At 46.4% G+C, this 15,339-nt stretch overlaps 1 protein-coding gene across 8 annotated transcripts in view; it reads right to left on the bottom strand.

The window, feature by feature from the left end:
• The window catches only part of Adck1 (aarF domain containing kinase 1), a 101,194-nt gene that overhangs the window by 35,556 nt on the left and 50,299 nt on the right, over window positions 1-15,339 (bottom strand). For 7 of the 8 annotated variants that reach the window (XM_019204340.2, XM_010645592.2, XM_033766786.1 and 4 more), the window contains one exon: window positions 6,259-6,417. The exons of the other annotated variant lie outside the window; for it this stretch is intronic. In XM_019204340.2, the coding sequence (XP_019059885.1) occupies window positions 6,259-6,417 (159 nt within the window). The remainder of the gene's footprint in view (window positions 1-6,258; window positions 6,418-15,339) is intronic. 8 annotated transcript variants of the gene reach the window in all.

Below are 15,339 nucleotides of genomic sequence, written 5' to 3'. Positions count from 1 at the left end.
TTTTCTCCTTTTTTTTTTTTTATTTTTTTTTTTTTTTTTTTTTTTTTTTTTTTTTTTTTTTGTACAGTGGATGGAACCCCTGAGCTAAATCCCCGGCCCTGGATTTTCTGATTCTTATAGCCAAAAGCATCATATCTGATACACCAAGTAGTCCCCACTCCTCAACTCCTCACACTCAAATGTCTCATTCCTATAAACCTTTCTCCCTTACAGCAGATATATGTTTGGATTTATAAACTCGCCTTCCTAAAAAGAAATATACAGAGGATAGAACTATCAGTCACTCTCTCTCTTTACTATGAATTATTTTAACGAGATTGTTTTCCTCTCAAGACTGGGCAGTGATCAATCACAGGGGCAAGGGTTTATCCCTAGATATACCCCCAAAGCCTCGTGCACTCATAGATGGGGCTTTGGAGAGGTGACTGGATCACAGGAGTGGGATACGATTAGTCCCCTGAAGAGCTCATAGTCAAACAGGACATTGAGCGGACGTCCCTCCCCTCCTTCCCCCTCCCTCTCTGCCTCCCAGCACCATGCCATGAGCATGTTCCCCCTCTGCCATGCCTTATCACCTCTGCCGTGCCACCCTGCCTTGCAGCCAGCCAACGCTGGACTGGAATCTCTACAAACTGTGAGCCAAAATGAACCTGTTCTCCTTTGAACTGTGGGTGCCAGGTATTGTGTCTCAGAGATGAGAAAGTAACTAAGACACAGGGTTAGAGCGAGAGGAGGCACAGCAAGCACACAGTATCTAGGACTGGTATGAAAGAAAGTACAGAAAGCTATGCAGAAACACAGCTTTGCCTCTCCTAACTCCAAGCTTCTGGAAGCTAACGCGGCCCTAACGTCACTAAGAAATCATTCTTCTCCTGCCAAGCATGCCTGAGCATCTCACCAGTGTTGTCATTCTTAAAATCAAGACACTATTTAGGTCTGGACTCGGAAAAAAAAATATTTCCAATGTCTGGTTGGGATTGTCTTAGTTTTATAGCAGAGAAGAGTGGCCCAGGTAGGACATTTTCACCAGAGACCTAGGGCTGCAGCCAATGCTGGTGACACAGAGGTGGTGGCATCAGGCCGCCATCCCAGCTCTCCACGGAAGGGTGTGAAGATGGTCTACAATCTGCTTTGTGACCCACCCCAGCTCTTCCTCAACCAGCACCAAGGAGTCACTCTGTGCTCTGTACAGTGTGCCAGGCTGTGCTTCCTATGAAAAGCATCTGATGCTTATTACAGGGAGGAAGATGCCAAGTCTTTATTACTGCTACTATTGCTATTGACCTCATATACCAGTACTTAGGAAGCTGACATGACTGTGAGCAGAAAGAGTAGCAGCTGTCCTCCCAGCCCCTGGGACCCTGATGCATTGCTAGGCTATGGCAGGTTCCTGCCTGAACCCAGGTATCCCCCATGACCCTACTTTACTCCCAGCTACAGCCATTCCATACTTATTGACAGGTTTGCTAAAAAATTAGCTCGCCAGGCATTCAGACCCTCCTTACCCTAGCAGTTCCTTCTGCAAGGCATACAGCAGCTATTCCAAACCTTCACCCCCTCAAGCCTCCAGTGCCACCTCCTACCCTCTCATTCTCGACAGATGGTCTTGCCTCCTACTGCAGAGAAAAAATAGAGGCTATCAGGCTGGTACACACTCGGCTGCCCACTTTCCCACTCTCCATGCCCCACTCACTCATCTGTGCCCCGCCTTTCCACCATCCTCCAGGCTCAAAGTAAAGGCTCATCAAAGGCTAATGCCTCCACTGTGTTAACTGTGCTCAGTCTCATGAATCTCCTCCTAGACTTGACCCAGTAGTTACTTCTCTGCTCAACCTCCAATCCTCACCTCCCCATCAGCAACAATCCTGCTCAAGTCCTCCCAGCACTTAGGCCTAAGCTCTTCTCTTAATCTCCCAAGCTTTCCATGGCTAAAACTGGACAAGAGCACCCATATTCAGTGTCTATACCTCCTTGGTCTCATTTCTCTTTCACCCATCTCATGCCACTGCAACTGCTCTTCCTAACGACTCTTAAATTGTCAAATCCAGAACACCCATTTCAGTATTGAGCAATTCTGGAATATTCCATTTTCCAAAATGGCTGCAAAAACACTCCCAGGTTAATACGTTCCCAGAACCTTGCCATTCCCTCATTAAAAGGGAGGATCTCTTTCTCAGGCCCTGGACAAAAAGGGCCTTTGTGACTACTTCAACCAGTAGAAGAGGGAAGAAGTAATTCTGTAATTTCCAAGGCTAGTTCATAAAACCATAACGTACTTCCAACTTCATTCTAAGGGGACACCATGCTGTGGGGAAGCCCACAAGTGGAGGCTCACATGGAGAGGAAGTAAGGCCTGGCCCTCAGACCTAACTGTGCTCCCAGACTACAGCCAGCCCCAGCTTGCCAGCCATGCAGGTGAGCTACATTGGAAAGGGACCCTCTAGCCTCAGTCAAGCCATCCTTTCTGTACCCTAGGACTGCATAAAACGCAACTTTCTTGACCAAGCCCTAGCCAAAGTACAAATTCACCAGCAAAACTCACAGCTATTGCTTCAAGCCACTAAGTTTTGAGACTGGTTCATTATACACCATTAGATAACCAATACCGTATCCTCTTCTTAGATGTTTTTTCATCAGACATAGGGGTATTTTTCAATCCTCCTCCAGCACCTCAGGAACTTATCCTCTTGAGCTCATTCCCCAAATAATGATGCCCCCTATACCTCTGACCTGCCACCCTCTCATTACTGTAAACACTTCCTCCAAGTAAGCTCAACCACTCCCTCAGATTCAGCAACCATGAGTATCCTTGATCATAAATCCTAAATGCATATTCCAACCTGAACTTCAGAGTGACAGGGATACTTCTAACCAAAACTACCAACAGCAGTATCTTACCCCAGGTGGCTGCTCCACTGGCTATTTCACTTTGCATCAGATCCACCCCCAATGCCCTGATTCTCATAACAAACTACATTTCCCAGGCTTCCCTACCAACTTGCTTCTAGTAGGTGTAGCCAATGGGCAATGGTAGTGGAATACAGGGAGACCCAATGTGTTGAAAAATTCTGTCTCAAAACACATTTGTGGCTCCACCCAGACCCTACACTTATGATCCAACTCCACTAGGCAGACTCACCTTGGTCCTAGCACCCACCAGCTGCTCTCAGCTCCTGAGCTCCAGAAAAACCACTTCTTCTCTTTGTCCTTCCTCTTTGTCCCTCCTCCATAAAGGTGGCAGTGGCTTTCTGCTGTTGGTAATTGTCTCACCATCCTATTTAGGGTCTCAGCAATCCCACTCCTTGTAAACACTGTTTTCTGTTTTAAATTCCCTCTGTTTGACCTATCCAGGGCAATTTCTTCTCAACAGTACCCTGGCTCATACACACAGTTAAGAGTCACCCAAATGTAATCATTCATGCCAGAAACCCAGGATAGACTTCAGTCTCCTCTTCATCCATACCAGTCCTTTCCCCTCCCAGGTAAAGGTGCTCACCAAGTCCAGATGATTCCACAACTTGAGCTCATCCCTCTCCTCCACCCTAGCATAATGCCTTGCTTCACATCCTTATTTCTCCCTTAGACCAGTCTCCCTCAGACCCCCTCAATTAGTTTCTTTGTTATGATCTTTCTGCCTTCTAATATGTTCTCCAGACTACCAATAGATTTTTATTTCTAATGCACATCTGATTGTGACAGTACTCTGATTAAAATTCTTACATGGTTCCCCAATGACTACAGGAAAAAATCAGATAGTTCCGTCTCAGATACGTGCTGAGAGTTGACTAAGTACCCTGCTCTGTGCTGCAACTTGTACATGAGCCCTCTGTGTATCCTGTCTACCTGCCCAGCCTCATCTCCACCCACTCCCAGCCATCAAAACGAGCTGAAGTTCTCCACATATACCCAGTTCCTCTAAGACCCACCCTTCACACATCCTGGGCTGCCCTCCCCCGGGGTCCTAAGGATTCCACTCAAATATCACCTCCTCAGTGAAGCCCTGCTACTGGCCCATCCATCCAGATACAGTGCTCCAAGCCCTTTGCAACTTTGGCAGAGTTCAAGTCCCCTCTCTGTAGTTGTTTGTTTACATACCTGTCTCCTACACCAAACAGGGAGCTCCCTAAGAATGTGAACATCCCTCCTTCTTGTGTCCCCAGCACCCTATTAGCACATAGTGAATAAAAGACCTACAGGTATGTGTTTGGTTGAAAGTGAGATGAAAAGGTCAACTTAAGAGTCTAGGAGCAGGGGAAGGAACAGAGGAATGAAAGGGACAAACTGGTAAGGTGAATAGACTGCTGACCTCCCTGCCAACTATTGGGGGGGGGGGCCTCATCCTCTACTGCTTCAACCAACCGAGGCATGGAGCTAGAAGACTCTGGAGGCACACTGGAGCCTCCAGGGCTTTGCCCAGGGCCATTTTCTGGCAGGTAAATGTGTTCATTAAAAACAAATGTCAGATAAGCAAACACACAGTCTATGTGATCTGCATGTCTTTTGTACATCCCTTGCAGCTACATGCTGTCTTTTATTATTTAGTTAATTATCATGTAACTTTTTCCAACCCTTCAAGAAATTACCTTTGGTTCACCTCATTTTCACAAGATCCCCTACTAAGGTCCCCCTGGCCCCAACAACTGCTCAGCATGTTCTGAGACCATCCCAGAGGGTTCCCAGGAAAAAATCAAGATCAGACCAACCCTGACATCTTGACTATATAAAGAACTCAAAAAATTAGACTCCCCAAAAATGAAAGACTTAAACAAATATGGGCGATTGAAATGAATAGATACTTCTCAGAAGTACAGGTAGCCAGTAAACACATTTTTAAAACATTCAACATCCCTGGCTATAAGAGAAATGCAAATTAAAACTACTCAGAGATACCATCTTACCCCAGAAAGAATAGCTATAATCAAAACCTCTAATAACAACAAATGCTGGTGAGGATGTGGGGAAAAAGAAACTCTTCTGTGTTGTTGGTGGGAATGTAAACTAGTACAACCTCTATAGAAATCAGTATAGAGAGTCCTCAAAAAGCTAAAAATAAAAATACCACTTGACCAGCTATCCCTCTTCTAGGTATCGTCCAAAAAGAGTTGAAGTCATAGTATTACAGGGATATATGTATATCCATGTTTACAGCACACAATTTGTAATAGCTAGATCTTAGAAATAGCTTATATGAGCATCAACAGATGACGAGATAAAGAAAATGTGGTATTTATACACAACGGAGTACTACTCTGACATAACGTAAGATAAACTTGAGGCATCTATAGGCAAACGGAGCAACTACAGAACATAATGTTAAGCGAAATAAGTCAGACACACAAGCTTAAATACGGCATGGTTGTGGGAAGGGGAGGGGAAAGGAAATAAGGGAAAAGAAAAAATGTGAAAAAAATGAAAACAAAGTATTTGTAAATAGGGAAGGGTGAAGGGAGGGCAAGGGTATGGGGAAAAAATAAGAACCAAGACATATCATGTAAAGGTACAAGATCCCAATGATAAATGCAACTATATTGTTTGCTTTAAATGTACCAATAAACTTAAATGGGAAAAAAATATAGCACAGTTTCTCTTATATGAGAAACTCCAAATTTAATAAAATATATACATATATATATGTACATACATACTTTAATATGTATACATTTATATATATAATAAAATATATACCTATATAAATAAAGAGCAAAATAGAAGACAGAAAGTAAAGAAGTTCAAATAATTCCCTATATTCTCTATTCCATAGCTTCAAAAATATTTCAATATACTATATACGGTAATTTGTTACTACTAGTTTCTCTTCATTCACTGAAAAGAAAGTTTTGAGCTATTATCTGTTTGTTTACTTTTTGCAAAAGACAGTCTTTTTTTGTCTATGACTTGTACTCTCCATAACTCTGGCAGTTCTTTTAAGATTATGGTACACATCATATTAACTACTGTTATCCTTTATTTTGTTATGAAATTTTGTGGTTTTTTATAGAATTTTTTTATTTTCTTTATTAATATCTACATGTGTTAAATTAAAATAAATTTTTTTTTCAAAAAGAGCTGACCAACCCTGCCATGTGCTGTGTTTGGAAGTTGTCATGACACTGCTCACCTGTGGTCTCCACTCTCCTCTCCCACTCTGCTGATTAAGGGGTCACTTATCCAGCAGCCTCAGCTGGTGTCACTGAGGCCATCTGGATCCCAGGGAAATAAAGATTGAGGACAAGGTAAAGAGAAAAGGGGGTTGCCCACCTCCATCAGGAGAATGTCCTTTGAGCTCTGTGCCTGCACCTTCGGGTGCTGGACCTTCACAGCCACCGTCCGCCCATCATGCAGCACCGCCTTGTGGACCTGGGCCAGGGAGGCTGCTCCCAGAGGGGTGTCGTCAAAGCTCAAAAACAAATCGTGGAGCTGTCAAGAGTGGAGAGAGGACAGAGAAATGGAGAAAATAACCACTCAGTGAGAGGGGGCCAGGAAGATGCATGACATATTATTTGCTTTTATCAGGTGTGTGCCAACCCAGGGCCTTGGCTGGCCCCTTTGCTATGGTGGAGATTCACTCTGGGCTTATGCAGGAGCTGCAACAAAAGACGCATACAGAAGGCACATCCCCACACATCAAAGGCCACAGAAACGCTCTTTAGAATATTCAGAACTGTGCACCATGTGCCTATTTAATTACCCACCATTGTCTCTTCTGGGCTCTCACATGTAGATACAGTGGTACCTAACTCAGTACTTGTTGTTAATTGGCTCTGAGAGGTACAATGAGTACCAAAAATGAAGAGTACCAAATTGCTTTGGCTGGAAATGGCAGCCAATCATGAGGCAATCAACACCAGTAAGTTCTAGCTCACGTGTCAAGTATCAAACAAGCAATGAGTACTGGGACAAAATCTTCATATCAAAATGTGTAGAGCACCAAATTTGATGGGTTTCAAAGCAGTCAAATATCAAAGCATGGTTGTATCATGTTTTTTGTTTTGCTTTGTTTTGGTACCAGGGATCAAACTCAGGACCTTGTGCTTACCAGGCAAGTGGTGGCACCACTGAGCTAAACCCCTGGCCCCACATGGTTGTAATTAAAAGTTAATACAACTGCATCCTCAGCAGCCCACAAGATCAAATAAAAGACATTCCAGTTCTGCCAACCAGGAAGCTCAAGAACCCTGAGCCAGAGGTTCCAAACCCAACTTCATTCCTGCCTGAGTAGCAGCCTCAGTATGGGCTCCTGAGGCTATTCCTGGCCTGGCCACCCTGGAAGAGATGCCAAGGCTGTCAGCCAGACCTCTCCTGCTTGGGTAGACCCCCCTGCCCTTTCTGGGAATCTTTTGTCTCCCTATGAAGTAGAAAATACATCCTTCTTTCCATCCATTCTTCCTTCCTTCCTTCCTTCCTCCTCTCTTGGAAATGCCATACCAATTTTCCTGAGGGGGAAATCCTTTCTGACTGGAGCAGTCATAACTGCATAATCCTAATATGAATATTCTATAAGATGGGAGGAGCTCAGCTATTTCTTGGCACAAAAACCCTTGATCTTGGTTGGCCCTGGACTTGGGATGTGAGAACACCAGGACCATTTTCCCCATAAACCCCATGAGAACATCAGCTCCAAATAAGCTGGGATTTCTGTCTGTTCCGTTCACTGTTGAATTCCCCGTACCTAGAACAGGGCTGGAATTGGTCAGTGTCACAGAGATATTTGTTGGATGAATAAATCCACTACTCTCTCAGCTGGAGAACTGAATCAACTTTCTCTTATCTTTGAAACAGCTAGGGCTTCCTGTTTCCATGCTCCTACTAACCCAAACACCACAAACGGGTACTCTTTCAAAAGAGTGAAATTACACATCAGGCATGAGGGGTTCACTCTTCCAGGTTGGTAAGCCTGGGCAATCAGAATATGGAATGCCCCTGCCCATCCTGATTGGTTCATAGATGGGCATGTGACCCAACTGGTCCAATCAGATTCAATTTTTCTGCATTTATTTTTAAATTTGGGAAAATAAATTCTTTTTTTTTTTTCATTTTTTTTTTTGAGACAGGGTCTCACTATGTAGTTGAGACTGTACCAACCTGGAACTCACTGTGTAGCCCAGGCTGGTCTCGAACTCACAGCGATCCTCCTGCCTCAGCCTCCCGAGTGCTGGGATTACAGGCATGAGCCACCACGCCCGGCCAGAAATTCTTTGTATTGAACTTGAACAGAAAAATGTGAGCCTGGGCATGCCCAAAGGCACAAAGTAGCTACAAAGGAAAAAAAAAAAGAGTCAAGAAACAAAGTAAAGCATGATTACAAAGTTTCAACCCCTTGACCTAACCATGTCTGAGTTCCCACCCTACAATTCCTTTTTTAGATTTGCATAAATCTATTTCAGTTTTGTGTCACATTCAGTTTTAAGTCACAGTTTAAATAACTGTGACTGATACGGTACCTTTCCCAGGCTCCAAGTGAGATAAATAAAAGCTCCACGGACAAGGGGCCCAGAGCCCTAAGACTCAATAAGTGTGAGTTCCAACCCCCACCTCCACCCTCTTGCTGAAACAGGAATTCAGAAACAGAAGGGAAGGCAGAGCTTCAGCAATGTTCCCAGCTACTACACAGTAAGATCCACACGAGTTAATGTGGAAACTTTGGTGGAGGACCACCAAGGAGCAGAGCTGTGAATGGTGACCCTCACCCCCAAGCAGACAGAATGGCCTAATCTTCCTACAGCAAAGGAGCCTGGGGGTCCTCTGACCTCACGCCTCACTCCGAGCCTCTGCCTGGCCCTAGAAACACCTGTTCCATGTCAGAGAAGGACAATCAGTCTTCAAAGCCCTGTCATTGCAGGGACATTGCTGAGTCACTGCAACCAAAGAGTGACATGACATCGCTAGGACTGTGTGACAAGAACAGCTGCCAAGAGCACCCCCAGCGAAGAGGAAGAAGGAAAGAGCTGAGGCAAGCAGATCTCAATCTCCAGAATGACAGGAAGCCTAGTCTGCCATATCCCTGGGGAACAGGAAGGGTGCCTCCCACAATTTCCTGCCCCCATTAGGGGATCAAGGAGAGCCCAAGTCCAGCTGCCAAGTCAGCACCCTGAGCCAGGCCCAGCTGTGAGGGTCTGAGCAAATTCCCAATTTTACCAGTGGAAGCAAAGAGAAGCACAGTGCATAATAGGATGCACCATTCCCTTGGCCCAGGGCACCAGTCAGCCAGATTCCCCCACCGCAGCACCCCACAGCATCCCTGAAGCCATCGGTTCCCTCTCTAGCTGGAAGCAAGTCCCACGCCCACACCCCCCCTGTGCTTACGCAAGCACACACACATACACACACACACACACACACACACACACACACACACACACACAAAATAATTGATTGCTAGTGGATGTTCCTAGCTGGCTTATAAAAAAGGTAATTAAAGATCGGTGCTGCAGTCTGTAATTAAATATGAATAAAGTATCTCTAAATGGAACCTTGATTCAAAGCATTCAGTGGAAGTACTTTATGCTGATAGATAGTAAGGAAAAATAGAACCTGTCCTGAAAGCAGAATTATACCCCCCATGCAGCTGAAACAAATGCCACCCCCCTCCAATCAGTGAGGATGTGCCTCGTCCCCAGCCCTTTCAGCAGAAAACCATTAGCAGAAACAAATGGCAGCATTTGCAGCAATTAGATTCGAGCAGGGCCCTCAGCTGCCTCCAGTCACTCTCGGAAACTTGTCTCCCTTTCTAAAGCTTCCTTTACCCTGTACTTTCTCCTGAGTCTGGCGGCAAAATCAATTAAGTAAAACAACTGCTTTTTAAAATGACTAGTTACGTGCTTTTTAATTACTGTCAGCCCATGATTCAAATATATTGATGCCCCTGCCTGGAAAAGAAGAAATTATCAGGAAAAAAGTGTACCTAGCTTTGTATGGTTCCACGTGTGCATGCATGTGTGCACATATGCGTGTGTGCAGTGAATGTGTGTGTGTACACACACTTAAAGGGAAGGGAATCTTTTATGAGGAAAAAAAAAATCTGGGAAACAGGAAGGAATGTGTCCACCCTTGGGATCTTGGCAGGCCAGGGGCCATCACTCCTCAGCTTTCTGGTTTAGCTGAGGTCCGGGACTAAGTCTAGGCTTATATCCGAATCACAGGGCAGAGTGAGAGATTCTCCACAAATCAGCCACACGATCCACAATGCCAGGTTACTGGGTAACATTTCCCAAATGCCACACTGACCAGGTAACCACTGGCTAAGGGCTTCATTTGGCCCAAAATAAGATGATGGGAAGTCAGGATGCCTTGGAGAAGCCACAACGTGGCTCCTGCGGAGTTCAGTTTGGAGTGGATTAACCAGCCCCACCCGAATCTGCAGCATGGCCAGCCTGGGGCCCCTTATGAAGACCGGTTCATGACTCCCAGGGCAGAGGGTGGCTTGGCCTTTCCACTGGAGCCCAATTTCAAACATTCTATCTTGTTTTCCCCATACTTGTTCACATTAGACTGATCTTAGCCTCAGAAGTTTCACCATCATATGGATAATGCATCTCACGAGCCCTGACCACCTGGCTCCCGATGAAGACAGGAGCCTGCCTCGAAGCAGGTAAGCACAGGCCTAAATGCCAAGGCCACATAAAAGCTGCAGAGACTGCCCAGGGCACCTGAGCAGGTTACCATGGCATCAGTGGCAAACAACATCTGGCTGTCATGGTCTGAAGCTGGCCCACTTCATGCCTGGCTGAGTACCAGATGCCATCCCCCGGAGTCTGGTGGGAAGGAAGACAAGTGTCACCTACACTAATGGAATGCCTGGAGTGACCCTTACCCACCCTTCTCTGCCCCCACCTAAGACAGACGGGAGAGCTCTCACGAGTAAGAGGTTTGCAAATGCCCACACCAGCCTTGGACAGAAAACCAACTGCCACCTCACAGCCTCTCCACTGGAAGACCCTCCCTGCCTCTGGGCACCTTTTCCCAAGGCCCTGCCCCAGGGCCAACACCTTATAGTCACGCTACCTATTTGCTAATCATAGACTGAGTGAGGGAGATCTGCCCCCAGAGGGGCTGGCTAAAATCCTTTCAGCTGGGGACTCACACAGAAAAGGATTCTTTCTTTCCTGGAGCTAGAACACTGTCCTCCTATTCTAGACATCAGAACTCTAGGCTGTCTGGTTATGGGCTCCAGAACTTACCAGTGGCCCTTCAGGTTCTCAGGTCTTTGGCTGTAGGTGGAAAATTGCACCATCAGCTTCCCCACCTCTGAGGCTTTCAGACTTAGGCTGAGACCTGCTACCAGAAACCCAGGGTCTTTAGCTACAGCATCACGGGAGCTCTCGGCTTCTATAATCACATGAGCTGATTTCCCTCATAAATCCCCTCTCGGGTATCTTTATATCTACACTTTTGGTTCTGTCTCTTTGGAACCTTGACTACCATACTAAGCCAGAACCATCCAGTAAGCCTTTCCCAAACCCTGACCTACAAATATTGTAAGATTTAAAAAAGTGGTGTTGTTTTTTTTAATTCAAAGGTTTATTACTTACATCTTGGGTACGGAGAGTGCCATAAAGAGCCAGGTAGAGAGAGAAAGTCTACATGACAACTAGAAATATATATGTATATGTACTGTTTGCTTTAAAATATGTGTGTGTATATTTTTTCAAGAAATATTATTTCCTTTAAGCCACAAAGTTCTTTTTACACAGCAATACCTAAGTAACACATCCCAAGTGCACCCATGCCAGACATTACTAATCCATTACAGCATCATTCCTCCTGAACTCAGTTGATGCCTGAAATCTCTCTCAACACAGCGCTCCAGGCAGTCACTGCCAACTGGCCAGAGTTAATACGTGCAATGAAACCAATTTGCCTTTCCTCAGCCTTAGCCAGTGAGTCAACATATATTACTCAGGGCCTGTTAATGACAGAAACTATGTTGGGTACATAGGCCAACAAAGAGTCACTAGCCATGAGGAGACCCCAGAAGGCACAACCTCTAAAAAGATCACACCCATGTGTTAGTGGTGCCTGCTTGAAACTGTGTCCCAGCTTCACCCATCCTGAAGGCAGCATCAGGCAAGGTGAGAAGAACAGAGGCCCAACAGGGCCACAGAGACCCTCAGTGATCAGAAAGAGGGTGAAGTAGCACACTTTTCCCTCTCTTTCCACAGCAGCCCTGCTTCAAGGTCAGATACTCTGACCCTCAGCTTCCCATTCAGAGCAATGTATTATGAATAAAATTAGTAACAGCCTGAAGATATGTAGACCCCATCTTTTGCGGCATCCTGGGGTTCTGAAGGGTCAAACGGTCATTAGTTATTGCTACTGCCAAGCTGCGAAGACAATGAAGGGCCAGCAGCAGAACCTTCGGTCAACCCCAAAAGCCACCAGGCAGCTGTCCTGTCTACCTTCCTAGAAGGAGACCGGTCCGCTACTCTACTCTTACCCACACTGAAACACCTCCTGGTAATCACCCACCTGGCTCAGCCAAGGGCATCACAGGTCAGACCAAGCTTTCTTCCCCGCACAAGCAGCTAACAGGTACAGTAGTGAGGAGTCAGGTGCAAGCACAGGAGGATGGCTGTGAACATGCCCCCTGGGGCCTGCTCAACAGCTGGGCAAGACAGTCAGCCCCAAGGGACAGTAAAGCACAGAGCTCCCAATGCGAGCTCTGGCCCAGCCACCCTAGCCCAACTTCTGACTCCACAGTGCACCAGCTTGGGCAAGCCACATACATAACCCCTCTGTATCTCAGTTTCCTCATCTGTAACCCCCAGGGGGTTGTTGCATGACACCACACACACAGAGGGTCTAGAATAGCACAGTAACTCATAATAGAGTTATGAGTTACCCAACACCTCCAGGAAGAGGGCAGTCAGTAATGTAATGGGCAAGGTGCAGGACAGAGACAATAATGCCAGCTGACAGAGAGCGTAAACACCATCCTCCTTTACCCAGGGATGGCAATGGCCTCCTCACTGGCCCACCCACACACATTCCTATGTCTTCCCCATGCGTTCATGGTGAGCCTTCCAAACATGAGCTGACTGTGCCACTTCTCTCAGCTTGAGCTGCTTCGCCAGCTTCTCAGGACCAAAATCTTAACATGTCCAGCCCCGCCTACCTCTGCTGCCCCATCCCCTCTCTCCTCCCTACTCTCTACAGGGGCTGTGCACATGAGGTCCCCTCCGTCTGGAAGGTTCCCCTCACCCTACCTATCTTCTAATCACAGCTCTACTGCCACCTCCTCAGAGAAGCCCCCAGTGTGCACTCTCAGAGCTCATGAGTCTTCCTGAGGGACAAGGACCACCACTGCACTTTTACCTTCATTTGTGCTTGCTCAATCTCCCTTTTCCCTCTTTGACTACAGCCTTCTGGTTTTACTCCGCATTATATTTGAAGTACCTGATATACCACTGGTGCTGGCTAAGTATTTCCTAATGAATGAACAGAGCCAGAGTTAGATTTTTCCCTATCCTCGTCATGGAGCAGGGCCTTGGAGCCTTCCGGCCGACGAGGGCAGCAGAAACTTCTCCCAGAAGCAGCTATAGTTCCTTCAAGGTAGCCCAAGGAGCTCCTTGGTAATGGGTACCTAGAGAGCTGGGGGTGGAGGGACTCTAGGGAAATGTTGTGATAATAATGATTAATAAAAAGCAGATAAACACCCAGTGTGGCTGGCCAGCCTGGGAAGGCATCCATTAGAGCCGTCACTCATTGGAGGGGGAGGGGGCAAGCCAATCAGATCTCCTCAGCTTAAGCAAACCTTCTGCAAATTGTAGGCTGCAGGCACTGACATTTGATAAATTGCTCTTCATAATCCACTGTTGCCTGTCATAAATCTAATCTTTCAATGTTCCCCATCTTAATAACTCCTACAGCCTCACGGCTTGACGTGTCTAGGTCTCTGCCTATGGCAGAGATATCTGCAGTAAGACCAGAGATCCTAGATCGAATACAAAGCTGGGGACCCCCACAGCCAGGGCCCAGCATGGGCAGGGGTGCCCCAGGTACACAGCACAGGGCAATGAGCCACCCCTGGAGCTGTAGAGCACTGAGGGAGCTAAGGGCTCACATCCCATCACAGGGCCTAGAGAAGTGGTACCAGGAGATTAGGCCAGGAATCAGGAGGCTGAGCTTCCACATGACAATTTACCATCTCCTCCTTAGATCACACTTGGACCGATACGAAGGAATGTCAGGACATCTCCACTCCTCCTAAACGACTGGATGTTTGACTGCAGGTAGTGCCCTCAATTTGCACAAAGTTGGTGCCTTCCTAGCACTCTTACACAATGCCCAACCCTCTCTTGAGGTCAGTGGAAGAAGAATTACTGCCCTCATTTAATAGAACATATTCACTAAAGGTCATTTATTCACAAACATTTAGTGAGAGACCAGTATATATTGACGCTGTGTTTGTCACTGGGGACTCTGGGGAATGAGTCCAAACTAGAACTTGAAGTGAAGCAGAGCAAGCAGGAATTAATCAAACAGTAACAAGTAAAAGTGCGATGGCTGATCCCAGTAAGTGTTTTGAAGGGACAACTGGTCCCATAAGAGCCAGGGTTCAGGGGTCTGAACCAGTGAGGGCTTCTCTGAGGAGGTGACAAGAGCAGAGATCAGAAGACTGAGGAGCCAGTTAACTAGCTGAGAAAGGAAAAGAAGAGCCTTCCAGGCAGAGGGAAGAGTAAGAGGGAACTATGAATCAGAGGGAGGAGATACAAAGACAGGAAGATCTAGAAATCTGATGGCCAGCAGCCGCCATTCTTGAATCCAAGCTGACTTGGCCTCCCCACCAGGAAGGGGCCTTGATCTACAGCACAAAGCCTGGCCACAATGGCTCAATTCCTTTCTGAATTCTGAAACTCCATGCGCTCACTCTCACAAAACCCCAAAGGCCTCTGCCAAATACCTTCAGACATTCTTGCACCCAAAACCAGAAGGAGAGAAAATGAAGCATCGCATCCTTCGCTATGGAGCTCCATTTGCTGTCAAGACAGGCTTCCTTAGTTTTGGGAGGTAGCAATCTGCCACACGACAAATGACCCTATGCTGTGCTCCCATGCCTCAAAGCCCACAGCAAGAGTTCTGGTACCAAAGCCCTCTGTGCACCTGAGGATGTTTCACCCACAGAGAAATTCTCAGGATTCGCTTCACATGTGACAGCAGCAGTGCTCAGGAATCTTAAAAGGAGGTAGACTCAGATTTGGGGATCAACTGGGAAAAGTCCACAGGCCACATTTGGAAGAGAACACAGACTACTGGCTGACCTGGGTAAAGCAGAGAGCAGTAGTTAAGAACGTCAGACTTGGGGTGAGTAGCCCTGTATGCCGTGGGTAAGCCGTGTTTTAT

This window comes from Fukomys damarensis, unplaced genomic scaffold (genome assembly GCF_012274545.1).
Source record: "Fukomys damarensis isolate Sample0158 unplaced genomic scaffold, DMR_v1.0_HiC HiC_scaffold_21, whole genome shotgun sequence".
Classification (NCBI taxonomy): Eukaryota; Metazoa; Chordata; class Mammalia; order Rodentia; family Bathyergidae; genus Fukomys; species Fukomys damarensis.
This window is presented reverse-complemented; position numbering and strand designations above follow the sequence as displayed.